At 37.1% G+C, this 24,699-nt stretch overlaps 1 protein-coding gene and 3 long non-coding RNA genes across 9 annotated transcripts; 1 reads left to right on the forward strand and 3 right to left on the reverse strand.

Annotated features, from left to right (window-relative positions):
• Positions 1–2,433: 2,433 nt before the first annotated feature.
• Positions 2,434–3,624, forward strand: LOC110802667 (protein DOG1-like 3). Its single transcript, XM_022008105.2, has one exon. It carries the CDS (start codon positions 2,582–2,584, stop codon positions 3,392–3,394), a length of 813 nt encoding a protein of 270 aa, XP_021863797.2. The 5' UTR covers positions 2,434–2,581; the 3' UTR covers positions 3,395–3,624.
• A 4,418-nt stretch (positions 3,625–8,042) lies between these two features.
• Positions 8,043–8,704, reverse strand: LOC130459823 (uncharacterized). The gene is made up of 3 exons (XR_008919468.1): positions 8,633–8,704; positions 8,433–8,531; positions 8,043–8,331 (listed from the first exon to the last, which is right to left on the reverse strand). It is a non-coding gene; the product is annotated as an uncharacterized lncRNA (long non-coding RNA).
• A 1,321-nt stretch (positions 8,705–10,025) lies between these two features.
• On the reverse strand, positions 10,026–14,463 carry LOC130459822 (uncharacterized). Of its 3 annotated transcripts, XR_008919466.1 has the most exons (6): positions 14,187–14,463; positions 12,463–12,741; positions 11,028–11,282; positions 10,876–10,936; positions 10,265–10,693; positions 10,026–10,180 (listed from the first exon to the last, which is right to left on the reverse strand). It is a non-coding gene; the product is annotated as an uncharacterized lncRNA (long non-coding RNA). The 3 variants fall into 3 exon arrangements; XR_008919467.1 differs by having other exon boundaries at positions 10,876–11,278; XR_008919465.1 differs by having other exon boundaries at positions 10,876–11,282.
• A 154-nt stretch (positions 14,464–14,617) lies between these two features.
• Positions 14,618–23,541, reverse strand: LOC110802666 (uncharacterized). Of its 4 annotated transcripts, none has more exons than XR_008919118.1 (6): positions 22,463–23,518; positions 17,042–17,182; positions 15,727–16,038; positions 15,424–15,635; positions 15,240–15,305; positions 14,618–15,141 (listed from the first exon to the last, which is right to left on the reverse strand). It is a non-coding gene; the product is annotated as an uncharacterized lncRNA (long non-coding RNA). The 4 variants fall into 4 exon arrangements; XR_002537276.2 differs by having other exon boundaries at positions 15,214–15,305; positions 22,463–23,517; XR_008919117.1 differs by lacking the exon at positions 14,618–15,141 and adding an exon at positions 18,132–20,827 and having other exon boundaries at positions 15,237–15,305; positions 17,042–17,143; positions 22,463–23,541.
• Between the last annotated feature and the right edge of the window lie 1,158 nt (positions 23,542–24,699).

The raw sequence follows: 24,699 nt of genomic DNA on the forward strand, positions 1-24,699 counted from the left end.
TTGAATTATGAAAACGAAAATACAGAAACTAGATTAGGACGAGTTAATCGCTGTCCTTAGGATATATAATATTAGCCCCCACTATATTGCTGATGGGATTCAAAACTAATTTACCCCCCGGATTCCCTAATCATATGAACGAATTACAGCAAGATCATCCATTCTCATGAACATGTAATTTCTGAGAAATATGAGAAGAACGTGACTTACATTAACATTATGCATTAGGTTAAATAAGAAACCAATATGCATATGACAGTTAATAAATAAATGCCTTTGGTATTATCCTATTTAAAATAAATAAATAATTAGTACCGAAATATTAATTAATTAACCGCAAAAAAATTAACGTTAATTAAGTATGTCATTAAATAAACCGTGCTAAGTGTTAAGTCTTGATTAATAATATATAGGCATATTACTAACCCGACACTAGCACACCAAGCCCAATGATCAACTTGGCCCAACAACTCAACCTAACGCATATTCAATATATTAGTTACATGGGTATATATAAGGACACTCAAAAGATCATATTTCTTCTATGTGGGAGAAAAACTCCCACAACAACTAAATGAAGACTATTTATCTAACAACCTCAAGATTAAATTTAAGACTTGAGATAAACTCACCCTAATGTTATTAGAGAATGAAGATTCAAACCTAAAACCTGTTTTACACAGAACATCAATATAATCATAACCGTTATGCCAAAATCTCTTTAACTAGTGTATATACCAACTTTGTATTTGTCCGAGGTTTTTTTGTACTTTTGTACCTTGTTGTATTGGTCTTAATTCGAACATGTTCTTGTTTGAGGTACGGAGTACTATTCAATGTATAGCAAAACAAGCAAAAATTTACGCAAGGTTTAATGTCATCCACCTGCACTTTTGCAAAAGCAATGCCCACTTGCATGCTAATTCGGTCCAACAAAATCCTTGCAAAGTTTCAATAAATAGGTTGTACTTTCCAGTCAAAACCAACCATTTTACACCTTTTTCTAATCTAATCACCCGTTTCTTACGTAAACAAATACGAGTACGTACAATTCAACTAGCTAGGAATCTGGAAACTGTGCTCAGTTCAACTCACTTTATATACATAGGCAACATATATAGCAATTAGCAAAACCACCAATTACGTATTCAACCTTGTTTTTTTCTTGAATTATCATGACCTTGCTCAACATGTAAGTTTGTATAGGCAAGCATCTCAGAAAAATACAAGTCCTACAACGAACGGGCTGGGTCGTATCCTTAGCCCATACCCGAATCATTTGTTGGTTGGGTTTTCTGAGACCTGGCTCCATAAGCAAGGGAGCAACTTTCACTACAAAAAAAATGTACCATTAATAATGGGAAATCCCGTCGCTAAAGGACAATAGTGGTGTGTTTTCTTGTCGTGAATCTGTCATAAAAGAGGGGCGTCACTGATGGAAAATCATGTCGTTAGCCCGTTGTAAAAGACATTTGCGACGGTTGTTCCCGTCTTTATTTTGTTGTCTTTTGCTACGAGATTTTTGACCCGTCATTATTGAGTTGTCATTAATAATACAAATTATTGTAGTGTTTGAGGAACTTGAGACTGCGACGAACTGCAACCAAGGGTTCATGGATGTTTCGCCTTGGACCTCTAAAACACCCTGACTATTCTAGTATTTTAATGTAGACCAGAACAAAATGCGGGTTTGGCCTAGTACGGGTTCGAGGACTACGACAAAAAAATCCATCCCACCAGCACGTGCCAAACAAAAGTTTGATTTTTTATGTGCAGACCCCCTATGTCAGGTCAAACGTAGTGAGCTTTTGGATCAGACAAATCTATAAATAATTTTTGTGTTTTGAGTTACCTAAAATCAACCAAAAAAAAATCGATCCGGGCCGAGCCTAGAAAACAGGCCTAACAATCTGCCCAACCCCTATCACCTTTTTGGGTATACTTCAATGTCAATGTAACTACGTGTGTAGCAAACACAAACTAGTGAAGTTGGCGAGGTACTCGTGCGCTTTATGACTTGAATATCATAAGACCGAGCCCCATCAATGACGTTATATTTGGGAGTGACTTAAGCATTGAATTATATAGCGCGTTGTTCTGGTTAACTTGAGATTACCTACTAAAAGAATGTTGATTCAAGGTACTACTACGTACAGAGTACTAAGTAACAAGCCAGCAAACCCTTACGCAAGGTTTTTTTTGTAAGGCTATAGCCATATGGATTACGTCTTTGTATGCCCACTTGCAAATAACAATGCCCACTTGCCAAATCGGTCCAACAAAAACCCTTGCTAATTTTCCATAAATGGGTTGTATTTCCAGTTCATAACCAACCAATTTACCCCTTTTTAATTTGTGTTCACATCACATGCCTTATACCATGCATATCTTACGTAAACAAATACCATTTTAATTTAGTTGCAAACTTGGAACTTTGGAAACCAATGGGTGTAACTCACTTGGTTCATTGCACCATCTTTAATTCTAACCCAACTTGTTAATTATTTGGTACCATATATATTGCTAAACTAACATAACAAAACCCACCCATTCCTCAACCTTATTTTCCCTTAAAACTACCATGATCATGTCCTCAACCTCCTCCAACCACGTCCCCGATGATGTGTCGTGTCCTGAATCCTTTGGTGGGTTTTTCGAGACTTGGCTCCAAGAGCAAGAGCGCGACCTTGAGGAGCTCAAGGCCGCTATGGCTCATTCCGAGTCCACTCGGTCCTTGCAGGACCGAGTGGACCGGATCATGAGTCACTACGAGAAATACTACCGAGTCAAGTCTGAGTCAACTAAAAAAGACGTCCTCGAGATGTTAACCCCGTCTTGGAGGTCCCACCTCGAGGAATCCTTCCTTTGGATTGGTGGGTGGAGGCCTAGTACGGCATTCCACTTGTTATACTCACTATCAGGGATTCACTTCGAGGCCAGGTTTAGTGAGCTACTTAGAGGGTTGAGGACGGGCGTCGACCTGGGAGACCTCTCACAGAGTCAACTCAGACGAGTGGACGAGTTACAAGGGCAGACCATACGGGAAGAGAGGGAGTTGACGGAAACCCTTGCTGCACACCAAGAGACGGTGGCTGACACCTCCATGGTTGAGCTCTCACACATAGCTACCGAGTTAATGCGGGACTCGAACTCTCAAAGTTCAGGCCGAGCTGGGACTGATTTAGTGAATGAACGAGTTGAGTCGACTCTTGACACTAAAGAAGAGAAGTTCAAGGAGATACTAGAGAAGGCTGATGATCTACGGCTGAGAACTCTCAGGAATGTGGTGGATATCTTAAGCCCAATCCAAGCCGTTCATTTCTTGATTGCAGCTGCTGAGCTTCATTTGAGGGTCCATGAATGGGGTATGAAAAAAGATGCTAATGCTCATTAACAACAACATTAACTAAGCTTCAACTTATGTGAAGGAATTAAATATAGGACTACTACGGAGTATGTTTCACTTTTTTTTTTCTTTTTTTTTTAAGGTTTCTAATTATTTTAAGGGAAATTTGTCAAGAACATTATTTGTGTGGACAATTATCTTTTACTTTACTTTCATTTCATTTTATGAATGTATACTAGTTAATTGGTAAAGTATTACGGAAGTGATATGACCTTTTATCATGCATACTGTTTATGTCAAATTTTGTCTAAAGGAGCGACATTTGGTTTGGGCCGATAATAACTAAGCAAATAGATATGGAGAGCAAGAGAGAGAGAGAAGACACAAGGAGATGATGACGCGGAAAACCCAGAAATAGGGAAAAAACCGCGGGTAATAATGAGGCTACCAATCCACTAATAAACCTAATAATCTAAGTAAAAAGAGAGTATTTTGCGATAATAATAAAGGTACAATGATTTCTTAAGAATGGCTAAAACTGAATAATAATGTTGTATTGCTTGAATGCTTGAGTTAATGTGCCTCTGGCTTTGCCTTGCTTCGTCTTTTATAGCCTGCGCCCAACGGATGAATTAGTTATTAGAATCCCGATGAAATAGAAGGTTGTTGCGTGCCAACTTCTCCACGTCTTTCACATATCTCCAACGGCCCGCTTAGTCTTTGATTGCTTCCTTGACTCATTCAACACCTATCAACGACGCTGGACCTTGGGACTTGATCTTGACCTAACGCTTGGTCGTTTATCCCTTATCGTCGGTCGCTTAGACTTGCTCACGACCTATCCAGACGACACGTCTTACCCTGTGGACACGTCTTACCTTGTGGACACGACAGTACCCGTCGACACAACATGATCAAACAACAAGGCAGTTACGTCGTTAGTACAAAAAGTGGGATAACAGCTTACCCCCAATTGTGAATTTGTGGAAATACGTGAGACAAAATTACAATTTGAATTTCAAAATAAAAAACCGTCCAACTTCCCAAACGTGGGTAACCGCAATGATTAAGCGCAATAAATATCAAAACAAAGGCATGCAAATTTTTATAGAAACCAATCTAAAAGCTTTCGAAATTTTCCAGATCTGAATCTACTAAGAGAGAGAAAGAGAGAGAAAGAATTCACTTCATGTTCATGCTTTCGTCGTTGTTCAGGTAATTTCTTCGATCTTCTTCGTATTTTCAATTAAGTTTAGAGTGATATGGCTAGATCTAAAATAGTAGCAATTAGAGAGAGAAATTCGGCTGAATCTAGCCGGGTTAGTTCGAATAATCCAATCTACACCTCAATTGTGGATCCGACGGAGATTTTGGCGATTTCTGGCTTGCCACCGTCGACGTAGGTGATGATACCTGGTCCGAAGGATGAGGTGCTCCATTATCCTGTGGATTATGTGGTTCTCTATGAGTATCCCTTTCTGATTGGGCTACGCTTTCCCTTCACTCCGCTGGCTAAGTCTTTCATTGAAGTGCTAAATCGAGCCCGGGCCAACTGATGCCTCAAATCTGGAATTTTTTTTCCGTAATGGACCGGATTACTGCCGATTGGGAGAGACCGTTCAATCTGGCGGATCTGCTCTACACATACGACTTAAAGATGAAGGATTATAACCGTTACACATTGGTAAAGAAGAAAGGGATGACTAACCTGGCGATTGGTCTGGGTGTGAACGACAAGAGTTGGCAGAGTCAATTCTTTTTTGTGAATAAAGAGTCGTTGGGGGGGGGGGGGGTCAGGAGATTTTCTAGTGGAGGAATGGGAAAAGGAAGGTAATCATTTTTTAGTTTTGTTGCTATTTTACTGAACGTCGCCTTACTTTGTGTTGTCTTGTAGTTATCGACGTGTCGTTGGTGGATTTGAACGCGGACTCTCACGAGAAAGCGTGAAGTTTTTGGAGTATTTCGCTGACGAGAGGTTATTTCGTCACGACGTGAGTCGTCCCGAGGGTCAGGAGGGTGAAGAGGTAGGCGAAGAGGCTATGTTGATTACGCGACATAGGAGGAGGAATTTGGTTGAAGATATCGTAGCTAATTCGTCGTTTGAAGAAGGTGAGAGCGAAAGGACTGAGGTGGAGATGGTAAACACTTCCGGTAATGTTTTGACCCTTGGGTGAATTTTGGTTTGTGTTTTTTTTTTGAGTATTTGGATGATGGTAAGATGATATGATTTTCTGCGCAGAGCATACTTTTTCGTCCAAGCCTGTGGCTAAAATGTCGGCGTCCAAAATGGTGGAACACGCAAAGAAGGGGCTAAGGTCTTCCACTGCCTCTGGTGGTCAGAGTTTATCTCTCATCACTCGTCATCCTAAGATCGGCGAAAGTGCGGACATGCCGGTAGTCATTGACGGCGACGGTTTTAATCCTATCGCGTCGTCGTCTCCTCCCAAGCCATTTAAGATGTATATATGCTTTGAGCAGGCTTCCTGCTGAGTCGGCCAAGAAGTTTCCTGCTGACTCGAGGTCTGCTGTTGAGAATATTAATATCTCTTTGCCCCCAAAATTCCCGGGTGACGGTGATGCCTCTGTCGTCTGGTCTAAGGGAATAGAGTAGTCATATCCTACTAGGATTAGATTTACTAAAGTCCTTTAGGATTAGGATTCTAGTTAATCTCAAATATTTAGCCTTTAGGAAAATCCAAACTCTTAAGTATTAGGATGGTCCTAAAACTCTAAGTTATGTAGGATTAGGAAAACAAATAACTTGTAGCCCAAGTTACATGCCAAGCAAGTAAACTTGGCGCCAAAGTCAACGAGATGCACACGCGGGCAGGGCCTTGGTGCTCTCCCATCGCTTCCTTGCGCGCAGGCTTGCTAGGCGCTGGGCCTCGCGCCTTGTGGGATTGCTCGTCGAGTAATCGCTCGTCGTGCTTCCGATTCGTTTTTCGATTCCGGAATTTATTTCCGATTCGTACAATATTTACGTTTCCGATATATTTCCGATTCCGACAATATTTTCAATTCCGGTAATATTTCCCTTTCTGGCAATATTTTCTATTTCCGTTAATATTTCCGAAATTAACCACATTTCCATTTCTGGAAATATCTTCGACTTCGATAATATTTAAATTTCCGTTATGAACCATATTTCCGTTTCCGGCAATATCTTCATTTTCGGAAAATATTTTTTCTTTGCCTTTTGATGGTTTTAGCTCCCACTGGAACCAAGATCCATCATTTCCAAACATCATAATTGGAGTATGTACTGAATATTATATTCACCTAAATACCTGATCCGTTCACGTACTATTTGTGTGACCCTACGGGTTCAGTCAAGAGTAAACTGTGGTATTAATATTATTAATTCCACTTGAACTGAAGCGGCCTTTAGCTAGGAATTCAGATCATTTGATCTTACTGAATTATTAACTTGTTTAATTAATACCGAACCACGTTTATTAGACTTAGCATTAAATGAAAACTTGGACCAAAGGCATTATTTACTTCACCACTGTTTCATGCTTTTCATCGAACTTTTGAGGTTGGAACTCGGACGATGCATGAGAGGAATCATCTTTAAAGGCATAAAGGGGTTTCGCCTTCAAATTCAGTTTTCTGACAATGTTATTTGACGGAGAAGTTGTTGTCTTTTTATATTTTAATTTTGAAGAACTCTTATCATGTGAACACTTGTAAACTAAGCTCTGATTATTATATCAGATAAGAAAAAACACATGTTGTAATTCTTATAGACAGAAGAGGCCAATTGACAGACATATATAAAGCATAACAAGATTAACTTTATATCGGGTCATCCACAATAATGAATTCTGTAGGCCATAAGACGATTGTCCCTATTGCTTCTTTGATGATGGATGCTTCACCATTATCAAGAGGCACTTGCAAAGGTGTTAGTTCCTTGGTTGTGTAGTCAATAGCAACTCGCATGTAGCCTGGTGGTAGTGGTGCATTGTGTAGCACAAAACCGTTGTTGATATTGTGCACCTTTCCCCTAGCTACCACTCTATAACTCGGATCGTATAAAGAGAACTAGCATTAAATTATTCCCTACACAACAATAATTTCAGCATATTAAATAAATTATGAAAGTTGACTGTGGTTTCCATTTAGGATCATCTAGTTGAAAGATGAAGACCAAGGAAGTTAGATTCTACTCTTGGGTTCATCTAACAACCATTCACTAGTGGAAAAAGGGTCATTTGCATCGCATTTTTAAGCACATTTGCGTCGCACATCGTGCGTGGCAAAAGCTCTCGACGCAAATGACTAAAAGTCATTTGCGTCGCACATTTGTGCGACGCAAATGACCCTTATTTGCGTCGCACAATAAGCAAATGTGCGTGGAAAATGACTTTTTAGGCACCATGTTGAAAAGTCATTTGCAACGCACATTAGCTAAATGTGCGACGCAAATGACTTTTAGGCGCCAAAAAAAAGTCATTTGCCACGCACATTAGCTTAATGTGCGACGCAAATGACTTTCAGGCGCCAAAAAAAAAAGTCTTTTGCCACGCACATTTGCTTAATGTGCGACGCAAATGACGATTTTAGCGCCAAAAAATTAAGTCATTTGCCTCGCACATTAAGCTAACGTGCGTGGCAAATGACTTATTTTTTTTAAATAAAAAATTCGTTTTTTAATATTTTAGTTGGAAATTCCGACATGATCGTCTTTGAAATTAGACGCTTCATTCCCAATACCGGGAATACATTTATAAATAATACCTGTCACAAAAGTTTACAACGTAATTAACGTTCCCAATAAAAGGCAATTAAATTCGTCATAGATCAACCAACATGTTACAACAAACATAAAATTATTACAACAAAGGTACGTAGCTAGCTAGAGATCAAGTTAATATTACAAATTAAGCTAAAAATTCGATATTGTTCATGAAGTAATCTGCCCAAAAATCTTTCACCTCATTAATCTCCTCCGGTGAGTAAGGCAATGTTCTTGAAAAATCCTAAAAAAGTGTAAATAATTCAATTTATCAACGATCGATCAATATAATAGTTTTGTGTACTTCAATTTATTATATAAAGTACGTAGTTTATGAGAACATACCTTAGTAATATCTTGACTATTACCATGATTCATTATTATGTCGTACATAAAACGCATGACGTAGTAGCCACAATCTAGTGATCCCGGTTGTTGAGCACACTAAATGCATTAAAATAAATAACACAAGTAAAATTTCTATCACATTGTATGTTATAATTTTGAAAAACTTGCTTCTTAGGTAAATAATAAACTAATTATACCTGTGCTGGAATCCATGTTAATTTAGTTCCCTTAGATTGTCCACCTAGTCTCTTGTAACTCCGAAAAGCACTACACATTCGATAAAATATGCAATTATATATACTTTGTTTACACATGTAAATGCAAAGAATATTTTACATGTAAGTGAAATTATATACTTTGTTTACACATGTAAATGCAATTATATACGTAGTAGCCACATTTAAGGCTAATTGAGTCGTTCTAGGTCATTTTTAGGCAAAAATGATGTTTTCGAACCCAACTTTGAACCAAAGAACCTAAGGAATGTTTTCAAACTTATTACACGTCTCATATGCATACTTATAACTTTCTAAGGCTCTTTACAATATATTATTTCACATTTAAGGCTAATTGGGTCGTTCTAGGTCATTTTTAGGCAAAAATGATGTTTTCGAACCCAACTTTGAACCAAAGAACCTAAGGAATGTTTTCAAACTTATTACATGTCTCATATGCATAGTTATAACTTTCTAAGGCTCTTTACAATCTATTATTTCACATTTAAGGCTAATTGGGTCGTTCTAGGTCATTTTTAGGCAAAAATGATGTTTTCGAACCCAACTTTGAACTAAAGAACCTAAGGGATGTTTTCAAACTTATTACACGTCTCATATGCATAGTTATAACTTTCTAAGGCTATTTACAATCTATTATTTCACATTTAAGGCTAATTGGGTCGTTCTAGGTCATTTTTAGGCAAAAATGAAGTTTTCGAACCCAACTTTGAACTAAAGAACCTAAGGAATGTTTTCAAACTTATTACACGTCTCATATGCATAGTTATAACTTTCTAAGGCTCTTTACAATCTATTATTTCACATTTAAGGCTAATTGGGTCGTTCTAGGTCATTTTTAGGCAAAAATGAAGTTTTCGAACCCAACTTTGAACTAAAGAACCTAAGGAATGTTTTCAAACTTATTACACGTTTAATATGCATATTTACAACTTTCTAAGGCTCTTTACAATCTATTATTTCACATTTAAGGCTAATTGGGTCGTTCTAGGTCATTTTTAGGCAAAAATGATGTTTTCGAACCCAACTTTGAACTAAAGAACCTAAGGAATGTTTTCAAACTTATTCTACGTTTAATATGCTTATTTACAACTTTCTAAGGCTCTTTACAATCTATTATTTCACATTTAAGGCTAATTGGGTCGTTCTAGGTCATTTTTAGGCAAAATGAAGTTTTCGAACCAAACTTTGAACTAAAGAACCTAAAGAATGTTTTCAAGAAAATCTTTCAATACAATACAAATTATGTATCAGAATATTGTACCCAATCAATAAATATTAAATCCAGATTCTAATTTGACAATTGTGCACAAATTACGAAAATCAAAATAAGAAAAAGGGATGAAGTGAAGCTTGCCAGATGAGAAGACCAGATTAAAGTGACTGTGGATCTGCTTGTGTTTCTTGGTTTCGCCATAGTTGTAGATATTTTGATTGTGTGCGTGACTTAGAATTTTAGGAGAGATATGATGAGGAATATGCACACTGATATCATGACAGAAGATCTCTATCCTGGATATAAAAATGGAAGATGTTAGAAATCAAATCTATGACAAATCAAGATATGACTTTCAATACAAAGATGGGATGCATTACCAACGGTGATAGTCACAGTTAAGGCAGAGAACTTCAAGAAAGTCCAGCAACTGGTGAAAATAAACACTCTTTAGGCTGGCTTGGTTTTGTTCTTGTTTCAACTGGCTGCTGCCAGAATTGCTGCTTTCTACTTCGGCCAGAACTGCTGCTGCTGCTTCTAGCTTGTAATTGATAACTGTTGTTGCCAGAACACCTGCTGCTGCTGCTGCTGCTGCTGAAGCTATGTTCACCAGTGCTCGGACGCTCAAGGGATGAAAGATGTCACCCAATGGATGACCGAACCAGGCAGAGTCGGCCAGCAGATAATTGACGGCCTCAGAAGGATTACATGAGCTGTACTTTGGTTGCAAACCATCTCCATGGTGTCGCACCCCGATGCTGCTCCATGCCACCCTATTCCACAACATGCTCCTCTTGTTTCCTTGATGCCTACCACCCAAAAATTCACATACCATCACTACCAACATCACAACAGAATCAGCTTAGAGACATAATTATGCATATATAACTGCATAAGTAACACTAAGTATTGTACAACATTATAACCAGCATTGTTACAAGATCATAGGTTAAAAACAGTTCCACCAATGTAATGTAATGAAAGTGCTTACCATAGTGTTTAGGGTTGGACAAGATACGCATGAAGCCTTGGTAAACATCACAGAACACAAACTGGGCATCAGAGAGCTCCAAAGGTCAGTTATGTGATCCAACAAAAGCTGATTATGTTGCGAAATATACTGATTGATCTCATTGACACAACCTCTTGTACTTTTAATATTTCTGCCGGAATGAAAGTACCAGTCAACCACCGTCCTAGTAGCTCATTCCATCTGCAAGACACGTGGATGCTTCTTAGCGAGTTTACTGGCTTCAATCTTAACCATTTCCTTGTATTCTTAGCGAGTTTACTGGCTTCAAACCCTAGCTTCATCTTGCTCCGGCCATCTTTCTCTTCTTTTCCTCAAGTAGAGACAAAAGGTAGTCAAGATCCTTCACAGACACGTCACTGCCCTGTCTACATATTATAGATTATTCAAAGAGTGAACTCCAATTTAAAAAGCGATAAATCACTATTAAAACATCCAACTCCACAAAGTTTCTGACAACGATTGTAACTAATAAGTAATTCCAAATTGCCACAGAAAGAAAGGTCGTGTAGAAACTTTAATCACCAAAAAGAGCATATGCCAAGACAACTGCTCCGAGTCCACTTCATAACTACGAAATTTATACATTGGTTACATGTCTAATTGCCAAATCACCAGTTTCGTGATCTAATTACCAACAGCAATTGAAAATTACAGTGTTCGATCATGTTCAATGCAATGATATGCAAGTGTTCGACAACTATCTTTTGTTAAGTCTTCACAAAATTTGAAGAAAATAAATAAAACAAGAACACAAAAAGGAGAAGCCAACAGAACTAGAGGAAACCTCTGTCAATCCGGGATTGCTTCTACACCTAACACAAACAACTCTTGTATGTTATCTTCAGCATCTACGGAGGTAGTATACGTAATATTCAAGCACATATTACCAAACAGCTTCTGTGGCAACAACATGAAAATCCTTACGGGACCTTAACAACATCTAGTATTTAACATAACAGAAAATAATAGTGAAGCTCTTTACCTGAAAGAAAAATAAAGAAAATAATGCCAAGTTGCCAACGAAAGGGTTTCTTCACAAGTTCCCAATTAAAACATGGAGTACAAAAATGAGAGCAACAGAATTTGGCAAATTGCATTAGTATTATCCATACATTTGATGATATAAAAAATATATTGCAGCAAGAGAAATTGCACTTCACTCTCAACATTTTGATTTTTTCAGGAAACCAGACCAATACAAGTTAGAAGACCAATACTACAAGGATATAAGGGTAAAGCTGAAAATTAATTTAAACAACAATCAAAATCATAACACATTTCTCCCAAATACATCCAAATCTCACAAAATAATAGCAATTCCGAGCCTAAAACCTACAGAATAGCAGTCCAATGCCAAAAAAGTAAAATTCTAAACAACGAAATTCTAAGAATTATCAGCGCATTTTTCCGTCAAAAATCAAACGAACTCAAAACCTTAACAGTCAAGAGACAATGCACAATTAAAATTAAAATGAACAATTAAAATTCAATATCCACAAAAATTCAATCTTAATATCAAAATTAAAATTCAATCTTTAAATATACCTAGGAGAGGAGAGAAGACAGTGACCAGGAGCGGAGGAGTGGGCGGCGGCGTGGGCGGCTTCCGTGGAAGGCGGCGTTAACACGGAGCAACGACACTGATTAGTTTGAGTTGAACGACGCAGGGGAAGAAGAGAACGAGCAGCAGGTTGAAGAGGAGGACGAACAGCAAGTTGAACGGCGCAGGGGAAGGAGAGAACGACGCAGAAGGAGGGAAGACGACGGCAATGAAGCTGGTAAACGGAAGGGTGAAGCCGGTGAGAACGGAAGTTTTGGGCTTAACTGGTTAAGATAGATTTAGGTCATTTGGAGCAAGTCAGAATATTGAAGAAAACAATTAAAAGGTGAGCGCGAATTTGAGAAAAAATTAAATTCACAAACACCTGTGCGTCGCAGCTTTATTAAACTGCGAGGCAAATGACTCTAAGATGTTCTCAGAGTCATTTGCGTCGCAGATTAATAAAACTGCGACGCACTTGATTGATTAAATTGCGTCGATGTTTTACTAATCTGCGACGCAAATGACTCTGGGAGCATTTTAGAGTCATTTGCCTCGCTGTTTAATAAAGCTGCGACGCAAATGACTAAATTTTATGCTAAAATTTGTCATTTGCGTCACATGTTTAGATTGGCGATGCAAATGCAGCGATGCAATTAAACGTTTTTGCACTAGTGAATCATGTTAATTTAAGTTAATTTAGGGTAGAGGAAGTACAATGTCAATTTGGTGTACAAGTATGAATACACTTATCTGGACAAGTTTATAGACACTAATTTTGAACCCTTGAGTAAAAAGTTTAACACAGATCATGTTCTTTTTACTCGAGAGAGTTAATTTTTTATCGCGAAAATTTATCATTCAGGGCTAATAAGTTGAATCAAACTCAGTTCCAAGGCAAGTGAGTAAAAGAATAACAAAAAAAACAACAAATACAGTAAGTTGAGGTTAAAAAAAGTTCTCTAGTCGAAAAGGTTTGTCTGCCAGAGTAAAACATTCCTACTTAGTACATTAAATCAATGAATATCCCTGTCATGAATGTAATTTGGACTACGAGTGAACAAAGAACCCAAAACCGACATTGGTTATATGGCACTCGCTACAAGGAAGACGAGAAGCAACTGCATTTCTACTCATATCTCAGAATTCCATATCACGGCCAGTTAAAACTATCAAATGAATCCAACAAACTTGGAAAACTGTAAAGGTAGAATCGTCCTAGTAGCTTGCAAGTGAATACTAGATTATCCTCATCAGCTTACATTTGCATAATCATTTAAATTCCTCTTTCTTAGGCAATGATCCCCTTGCTAGGATCTCAAATTCTTAACAACAGTTGTCTAGATGTCTAAACCCCTCTGCTTTCACATTACTATTTGACAAACATAATCTATTATTGTTCAGGAATATACACCTTCCTATCTTCCAGTGTGATCACATCTAGACAGCAGGGTAAATAAGTTCACTAAAAACCGGTTTCATATATTCTTTATTTTATTTTTGAAAAAGCATATAAGTGTATGGCTGTTGAAAATATCTTTGCAAGTCTGGTTGACAGATTCTTAAGTTAATGATTTTGTTCTTCATGTTCTTGTTTCATCTAGCTTGTGAATCATTGGCAAAAGCAGCATGTTCCCGTGTGATTGTGACAGATTATATGTAAAGGCCTTAAATTGTTGGTTATTTTGCTTTAGTATTTAAAGTGCTCAAAATAGGTAGAAATTGTTACCTCGAGAATACGAGTATATTTGCTACTTTCCGGAACAACCTCATCAGGGCTTCGATCTTCAGTAATCTCCTCCTCACAATGTGTCTTGTTTTCCTTGGACTTTGAAACTTTCAATTTTAGAGCAACTTCATCTGGCCTTCCATCTACAACAATCTCTTTATCACGAAGCCTCTTGTTTTAGACTTAGAACTTTTCAATTTCAAAGAAACTTCATCAGCGCTTTGATCTACGACAATCTCCTCCTCACAATGTCTCTTTTTTTCCTTGGACTTCAAGCTTTTCAGGCTGGAATGCCAACAGGTGTCTATTATTGAATTCATCCGGAGCAGGTGGATGGACAGTTATTACATCAAGGGACAAGACCAACCCAATCTCGACGAAAAAAAGAAAAGCGTTATCGGAAAAACTTGGTATTAGCATCACCAAATTCCAAAGAAACTTCATTAGGGCTTCGATCTTCAATAATCTCCTCCTCATCACGATGTCCCTTTTTTTTTGGGCTTTGAACTTTTCAATTCAATCATTTCACGTTCCAATGACTTCACACGTGAATCCATTTCAGCCATCTTATCTAAGCAGACTTCCCTTGAAGGCAATTTTCCATAGTAACTTGTAGGTGTTACTCCAACACCAACATCCCTTACTCGACCATTACCCCTTTTTTTTTTGCAAAGCCCTATGTAGTACATAGTCACGTCCTTTATCAACAAACTTACCTTGAGATGACCAGTGCATTAGGTCATCTCGTAACACATTAGAACCAAATAAGAGCACATTCCTTGACATTAAAATCAATATACGATTAAAGACATATGTTAAAAATCAAAGCACAAATTCATACAATTCGACCAGCCTTTTCTTTAGCTGAAGGTATAACTCTCATAAGTTTCCACAATTGGCCACGACCTACAGATTTTACAATTTTACCACCTGATTCTGCTCGAATTTTTTTAATCTAAAAAAAAAAATAAACTAAATGTTAGTTCAATTACATGGAATAATTATATAATATAAATTTAATACATACCACATCTTGTTCAAATCTAGCACAACCTCTTCGTCCTTTCCTTTGAGGATAGTCATTATTACTTGCACGTTCTCGATTAGCCTCACTTTTTCCTAGTCAAGCAAGCATTAATAATTACAGCAACATCAAGTAGTAAGTTTGATTATTCAAAAATCTAAACTAATTATCATATACTTAGTGTCTGAAATGAACTAGAAAGGAAATATATACCTGAAATTCATAATATCAGAAACACGACTTTTGACAAACTTTTTCCAATGGATTCTATCAATAAAGTCGTATTTCTTAGGTGGATTTTCTCGTAACTTCCCATGTTGATCAAACAACCAATTTCTTGATATATCATATTTGAAGTTACTCCAACACCGCCCTCTTTTCTTTAAAAACCAGGATTTCTCTCTCTCGCTAACCTTAAATGTTATCTGCAGTAAAGTAATAATATAATGAAATTAAATTATTCACAAGGGTTAAACGTACATTCTAAATTTTCAGCAATAGAGTAAAGAATATTACCGAGAGATCCTCAAAAAGTGCATTCTTCAAACTTTTAGGAACTTTGTGCTAGTTGTCGTAGATGACAGGGACATTCTTGTGGATGCTAGCCCCCAATAAATCATCAATTTATCACTATCAATCCTGATTGGTAGCCTATTGGCATTCCACTGAACATTGAATCTCACACCTCTATTTCTAGCTCGAACCAATGCAGCCATCCTAGTAGCACCAATACCTTTATCCTCTTTTCCCTTATAAGAAGGGAGGCCATCTCCATTATTAGATTCATCGTCACCTTATTCTTGATCAATATTTAAATAAGCCATTAATCTGGGAGGAACCATGAAATTTTGTAAGTTTAACTCTTAAAAGAAATTTTCAGTCTCATACTAGCAATTTTCAGTCTCATACTTTGTGACGAAACACTGATATATTACTTAGTTGAATCAGTAGATAAGTTGTTGGTTATATATCAGGCAGTATCTCAATCTGAATCTGAAACTGAAACCGATCAGGGTTGCACATGTACCACGAGATTTGAGGTACATGAACTAGAAGGAAGGGCCAAGGAAGTACATTGCTTGGGTAATTTTCACTTTTCAGTTTCATACTAGCAAATTTCAATTTGACTAAATAATCACAGGAACAAAGTGTGTTTACCGCATATAATTGATGCTGAATCGAAAATTTTATAATAGAAATTGTAATCCTCTCTGAAGTGAATCACTGATTTGTATCATTATTGGCTGCCATCATAAAATACTCCCTTCATTCCCTATCACATGTCTTTTATTAGTTATCACTCACATTTCACTATAACAAAATGAATCACTCAAAATTAGAACGGGTATTGCAACACACTAAACCACATTTAGAATTCTATTCTGTACCTAGACAAGGGCCCTTATTTATGCAAAAATGTACCATTACAGAATTATCAGATGAGGATATGTTAAATGTCTACTGGTTTTGCATGCATGATTACATATTTTTTTTACTACCAATGCTACTTGGAAAAGCTTGTAGCTCCTGCAATTTGTTTTGAACTTAGTACTTCTACTTCTGTTTGTGTTAGTAATACACGATTACATGTCTTAAACTATAACTAACATGTATCATTGTCTCCACAACCTAAACAAAAATGTCAAGCATCCGAAATTATCAGGTGTTCAGCACAAAAATGCTTTGACATAAATTCAAAGTAACTATGATTTATTAGAGATCTAAATAAGGACGAGAAGTGAAAGCTTTACCATTGCTAAAAACTCAAGGTTTGCTGAATTCAAAGTAGAAAATCAAACAGAAAACAACAAGCAGGAGTAGTGGAACCTACCATAAGCAACAACGAACAAATATTTGCTTTACATTGATCACTACTTCAGGAAAGAGGACCAACATTAAACTCCAACTTCAGAGAAAGCCATTGAAAAACTCCCTGTCGTAGAGTCAAATTCAAAGAAAAAGTCGGAACAACCTATAGAAACAAATTAGGAAAAAAGAGGAGCACAAGGGGTAAAACCAAAATTAATCAGTTCATAGAAACATGTATAATGTAACATACATAAATGAAATGTTAGACTCGACAACATATCCTTTCATAACTAAGATAATAAGATAATAAACTTTCATAAGACTCGACAACACATCCTTTCGGGTTTACCATCCATGTTAATTATTTTTTCTTGTTTTACTCTTTTTCCCCCTTTCCCTTTTTCCTACTTGAATCTGATTCATCATCAACCCATACACCCTCTTCATGATCATCTCGTGTGTAAAACTGATTTCCACTTCGTTATTGCTAACTGTTTGAGATCTTAATGAGAATGAAGGATCTTCCATGTCATCCACATCATGGTCTCCAAATGCAGAGCTTTTATTTGACGATAAAATAATATGTCGCCTTTTATCAACATGGTCAATCACATAAAAAACATGCTTTGCTTGTGAAGAAAATACAAATGTCTCCACTACAAAAATTTGTATCTTTTATGACAACCAAATAACGACAGGTAAAGATCCCGTCGCAAAAGGGCTTTTGCGACGGGGATAATAACCCAACAAAGACGGGAACAACCGTCGCAAATGTCTTTTACGACGGGTTAACGACGGGATTTTCCATTAACGAAGGCCCCCTTTTATGACGGGTTCGCGACGGAAAATCCCGTCGTTAATCAACAATTATTGACCTTTAACGACGGGATTTCCCGTCGTTAATAGTACAATTTCTTGTAGTGCTCATCCTTACAGCCCACTCTCTGAAAATCAACTAACGTGAGCCCTTACTTGTCGAAATGTACACCATTGTTCTGATCTACCCACCCGCAGCTGAATATAAGAATCCTAAACGTCCTATAATCCAATTCCCATATGTGTTGAATCACTCCATAAAAGGTCATATATCTTTGCATAGAGTAGGTTTTTACCTTTTGCACTAGAGATGTGAATAGCTTTTGCCAACACAGCTACCCCACTGTTTTGCATGGTTATCTCCTCGTCTCTATCCTTTGTGTAAAATATATAGCCATTTATTTTAATTATAACCAGAATATGACATAACCTCAAAACAAGGACCCTTAGAAACCCATTTCAGTCTGTTAGAAATAGATAAGGGTAACTTATCTAATTCATTAGAAATTCAAACACACAACCACTCAATGAAAGAGCGATTGTGTTTCTTCGATATCCATTGTTTATTCTTGAGTGGATGTAAGCCTGTCAAAAACAACATGTGTTCTTCCACGTACGGATCAACCTCTGTACTATTATGAAGGACATATAAGTGTGCTTGATGCCGCTATTCGTGAGATAAAGACACCACTTTTTTTCCAACAATCCCCTTTCCTTTAAACCCTATGGGATTCTCTGGGATCCCTAGGCTTTGGAATCCCTATTGCATCTACATTATAAAGATAGTGAATACAAAACTCGAGAGATTCTTCAATCAAGGTGCGTTCAACAATGAAACCTTCTGGTCCACTTCCACTATGGACATATATATCCCTTCAGTATTTTCATAAATCTCTCAATGGCGTGCATGTATCTCAAATAAGCAGGTCCACGTAGCTGAACTTCTCTAACCAAATGATCAGTCAAATGTATCATAGTGTCAAAAAATGACGGCGGAAAATATATCACCAATTGACACAAAGTAATAACAAGGTCCTTTTGCAAATCACTCAACTTTAAAGGATCAATTTCTTTGCTACAGATCTCGCTAAAGAAAATGCAAAGTTTTGTGATAGCATTTCGAACGGGTTCTTAAATAATGGATCGAATAGCTACCGGGAGAAGATGCTCCATAAGAATGTGGTAATCATGTGACATTAAGCCTATTAGCTTCAAGTTTTTCATTGACAAAAATATTTTTATGTTAGAAGAATAACCCTCGGGAACCTTAACACCATAAAGACACTCACAAAAAGAAACTTTCTCATTTATATATATAGAGTATAAAACGCTGGTGGAAGATATGTACGACCAGTGCCCTTGATTGGTGCCAATTCTGCTCTAATCTCCAAGTCAACTAAGTCTAGTCTAGCAGCCTCCCCATCTTTAGTCTTACCAGGCACATTAAGTAAAGTACCTATAAGACTTTCACAAACGTTTTTCTCAGTATGTACGACATCAAGGAAGTGTCTCACATGCAAGGTCCTCCAGTACGGAAGGTCAAAGAATATTGACAACTTTTTGTGCCCGGTGGTGGGAACATCTTTTACGTTTAACTTCCCAAGCTTAACATCCAAATTCTGCATTTTCTCAAGTATTTCATCTCCTGATGGCGGCACTAGAAGAGTACCTTCTTTAGTTTTCCCATTAAAATCTTTTTTCCACCTTCGATATTGATGGTCAATAGGCAAAAATTTGCGAAAATCCGGGTAGACATTCTTACGAGAATATGTCAAGTAAGGTGAGAATTTATTATCCTCACAAATAGGGCATATATGCCTCATATCCTTTAACGCTATATCCCGCCAAATGTCCATATGCTGGAAAATCGTTTATTGTTCCATAAAGCAAGGCTTTCATATTAAAACTCTCATTGCGATGAGCATAAAAAACTTCTACACCCGAATCCCACATCATTTTTAAATATTAAATTAATGGTGCCAAATACACATCTATGTCGTTTCCTAGTTGTTTTGGGCCTCAAATTAACATGGTCAGCATCATATACTTTCGTTTCATTATCAAGTCAGGACAAAGGCTATAAATCATCAAAATCACTAGCCATGTATTGTGATTGCAACTCTAATTGCGAAAAGGATTCATCCCATCTGCTGCAAGGGCGAGACGCAAATTTTTTTCTTCACGCCCAAAATCTTCAAAGTCAGTGTCAATCTTGATCCATTATAGAGAATCGGCAGTGTGTCTAAGTAAACCATCTTTCAATCTCTCATATGCATGCCATGTCAATTTCTTTGCCTCTTCTGCAATGCTAAACAGGCGTCTAAATCTGGGTACTATTGGAAAATAACACATAACCTTGGATGAAACATTTTTTTTCTTTTATCGTGGAGTGTTACACTTTGGGAAATTTTCTAATGATGCATATTCCTTCCGATATAAAATGCAATCATTAGGGCATGCGTGGATTTTTTCATAACCCATGCCGACGAAGCTTAACATCTTCTTTGCCTCATAATTTTGATCAGGGAGCACATTCTTGACAGGAAGCATCTCTTTCACCAATTTAAGAAAGCTTGTGAAAATTTCATCGGGCAATCCACCATGTGCTTTTAGGTTATAAAGCTTTAGCACAATAGATAATTTACTAAATTTAGTACAAGTAGGTACAACGGTGTATTGCATCATTACACAAGGTCTCAAACATTTCAGAACCACCTTCAATGTTCTGCCCTAAGATCTGTGTCATTTCTTCTAAACAATCCTCATCAAATGTGAAATCCTCTTTCATTTCATCAGATTCTGTTTCATCATTTTTTGTGTCACCATACATCTCACCATACATCTCAGTACTCATATAAGAAGGAAAATCATCTAATGTCATATTTTTTATCCAACACTTGTACGGAGTATGTTTAAATAATTCCGTTCACCACCAAATGGATTCTCACATCCTCAACATTATGCCGGACCATGTTGTTGCAATTGATGATACCTGGGCACAAAATACGACTCGGGTCTTCAACATGATCAATAGAAAATGTAATAAATTCCTCCACCCCTTTCTCATATTCATCACTATTACGCCTAGCAAGCATCCATTTTCGATCCATTGTTGATATTTTACACCATTAGAAATAAGGAAAATTGACATTCTCATTAATAAAAAGAAAAAAAGAGAAAAGAAAATACAATTCACAACCTTGCCTTAGTTTATTTCACAACCTTACGTTAGCTTATTATAATCGCTGAGTACATTTAATCTTTTAGAACTTTAGCCATGGAAAGCATACATATTCTTTAACACTACTAAAAATGGCAACTTATTTCCCTCCTTGTAACTATTTACACAGACAATTAGAAAAATAATCCAAACAAAAATTTGGGTTATGCAATCACAATTCACCAATTTTCCATAGCATTCAATCAAACCAAGAAGGTATAATTATAATTTTCCAATAATATGATACGCTACACTTTGACTATTAACCAGTTTCCCATAGCATTCATTCAAATCAAGGAGATATAATTATAACTGCCCAAGAATATGATACACTAAACTTAAGTACGTGATGCTGCCCAAGAATATGATACACTAACCTTAAGTGATGCTGACCATGGAGGTCAGGACTACAGTGAATCCACATATCACATTGAGCAGCAAAGAACAATAAGTCTCTAACACATATCAGTTCGGTTTAAGATGACAAAACAACGAAATTGTTTTGTCATACCATCTAAGCGTTTTTACAGAATATTAAAAACCTAAATCTTCACTGACCTCTTAAAAATAACGGAATGATGACAGAAATAAAGAATTAAGTTCATGGTCAAGGAACATGTTGAGGATAAAACCAAATAAACGTGACATTAGAAAACAGGATGTGAGTCATGGCCATTGATGACGAGGAACTGAACCTATGCAAGGAGAAGAGCTTGCTACAGAGTACTGTATTGCATTTGTATGGGTTGGAAGTAGTGGAGGTTGTGGCAGTCAAAGTGGTGGAAGTAGTAATAGCAGTAACAGTACGGGGGGCAGTAATACAAGGGCTTCGAATGGTACTATGTGGGCTAACAAGCTCACTGGGAAGGCAGATAGACAAGGCCAGCACAGTGCGGCTACGAAGGCAGGCTTAACAGATGGTCTCGTGGGAGTTTCAAATACTCAGCCCAGAAAATCCTCAATAGAACCCAAGTACCCAACTTCATACATCCAATGGTCCATCAAAGTTACACATACAAAACGAAAGAACTACCAGCACTGAACTACTCATACATCTAATAATCCATCTATAGTTTTAGTAATATCATAAGACAAGAAAGATTCAAGAAAAATAACTTCAGAGAACGCCAATATTAATGACAATTAATTTCCAGCAACCCTTAAATATCAAATTATGTTCCAATTTCAGATGAAGACCATGAAAATCAGAAAGAAGAATAACGACGCTGTAGCTCCTAATTCCTAAAATAATACTTCTAAAATTTACAGAATCAGAAAGTTCTAATAACCTCTAACATCCAGTATAATTAGGTGATAAACAAGCATAACAAATTGCTATAAAACTCGCAAATTTACGATTGAAAATCCTGAAAACCCAATTTAATTGCTAATTTAGAAGAAACTCACAATTGATATTCAACCACACGCAGCCGGGAAGTATGTTCGCCGGATAATAATCTCCGCCGAGAAATGTTCAATGGAGAAGAAGCTAATTAAATACGAAAATCTTTATTTGGATTGAAGGGAACTCTGTACTTTTGAATTTGGTAAATTTCGGTTTGAGTCAACTTGGATTGGGATTGAACACTTGAATTTCAGATTGGGATTGAACTTCGAATTCGATTGAGAACCCTTAAATATCCTTAACTGTGGATGTCGTGGTGGGAGAAGAAAGGAAGATGGAGAACGTGGGATTTTTAGGAGGTGCTGAACTGATGTTCCAAAGGGTTTTGCGCTTTTGTTTATGCTCAATTAATTTGGTTTTGGCGGTCGGGCAGGTGTCAACCCATTTACTCAATATTTCTTTTTTCTTTTTTATTAAGTTTTAATCACATCGTTTTAAAAAAAGTGTTGTATTATATTAAAGTGGAAATTAGAATTGCTTCTTTTAACAGCAGTATGATATAAAGTTGTTATTTCATACAAACAATAGCGCTTTTTGGTAAACGTTACTCTCTCCGTATTTTAAAAAGAGATATACTTTGACCGGCACATAGTTTTAGGAGAGTGCGTTGAATTTATTCAAATAAGATGAAAGTGGGGTAGTGGGTGAATTATTTATTATAGTTAAAAGATGATATGAGTAAGTGTTGGGACCAAAAGAAAGAGAGAAATATTAATATAGTGGGAAGTGGGGACCAAAACATGCCGAAAAACAAAAGTGTATCTCTTTTTAAAATACAACCGTTTAAGGAAAGCGTATCTCTTTTTAAAATACGGAGGGAGTATTAATTAGACGATGTTAATTAATGTTCGGATTTTTCATGAAATGACACCGAGGTTTGCGTTAATGCACCAAATACCCTTAATGTTTCCCGAATGTACCAAATACCCCTGACGTATTAAAAAATAACACAAAATGCCCATAAGGCTAACGGACGTTAAGTCTCTGTTTACATATGTTTACCCTTTTGCCCTTAATCAACTATTTTATCTTAATTATAACATTAACCCTTAATTTAAGTAATTAAACTCTTGATTAAATTAATTAAATTAATTAAACCCTTAATTAATTTCATTAAACCCTTAAAAATCAATTAACTACTCTATCATCTAAAAAAATCAATTAACCCCCAATTTTTTTTGGCTTCTCCACTGCTGATCTGCTTCTTCCCGTAAATCCCAAAAATCAATTAACCTCAAACTGCCGCATGCTCTGCTTCTTATCAACTGCAATTAACCCCAAAAATCAATTAACCCCAAAAATCATAGAAGGCAGAGGAGGAGGCGGCAACATCTGACCCGTCCGATTGAAGGAGGCGGCAACATCTGACCCGTTCGATTGAAGGAGGAATCGAAAGAGGAGATCGAGTTATGGAGGAACCTCATGTAAGCTGAGATCGGACTCTCCGCCGCTGCGTGGCAGGTTAGGAGTGGTGGAAGAGGAGAGAGAGAGGGTTACCGCCATAGTTTAGCAAGGACGGAGGTCGAGAGCTAATATGTGCTAGCGGCGAAGGATAAATACGCTGCATCCGTGAGCTAGTCGGCTTCGGCGGTGTATTGGTAGGGAAGGGAACTGACGACGGCGCCGCTGCTGCTGCTGTGGAGGGCCTGGAGGCTGAACCAGTGGTGGAAGCGGCGGCGTTGGAAGGTGGGAGGTTTGGGTTAGTGGGTTTAGAGATTTGGTGAGATAGTTTGTTGAGATGTGACAGGGAGAAACGACAGGGAAAGATGGAGGCATGGGGAGGTGGAAGAGGGTAGGAGAAAGACTTCATTAAAGAAGATCTAAAGAGGCAAATAGAAAAATAAAGAAAAAGGAAAGAGAGAGAGAAAGATAAAGGCAAAAAAAGGAAAAAAAATTAAAAAATTAAATGCTAACAGAGACTTAACGGAATGGACGGAAATTGCTCATTAAGGGCATTTTGTGTTATTTTTTAATACGTCAGGGGTATTTGGTGCATTCGGGAACATTAAGGGTACGTATTTGGTGCATTAACGCAAACCTCGGGGTCATTTCATGAAAAATCCGATTAATGTTTTTGCTGTAGTGAACATTACTTAATCAAGGCTTATGTAGTTATGTTCATCCAAATATAAAATATATACACAAAGAATGTTCATATATGCATATTCATTTTTTCCCACGAAATACTTTTTGAGTTTTTGGACAAATATTCTGACTTTATTCGTGATTATGAGCGCAC

The sequence above is a fragment of the Spinacia oleracea genome, chromosome 4 (assembly GCF_020520425.1).
Source record: "Spinacia oleracea cultivar Varoflay chromosome 4, BTI_SOV_V1, whole genome shotgun sequence".
NCBI lineage: Eukaryota > Viridiplantae > Streptophyta > Magnoliopsida > Caryophyllales > Amaranthaceae > Spinacia > Spinacia oleracea.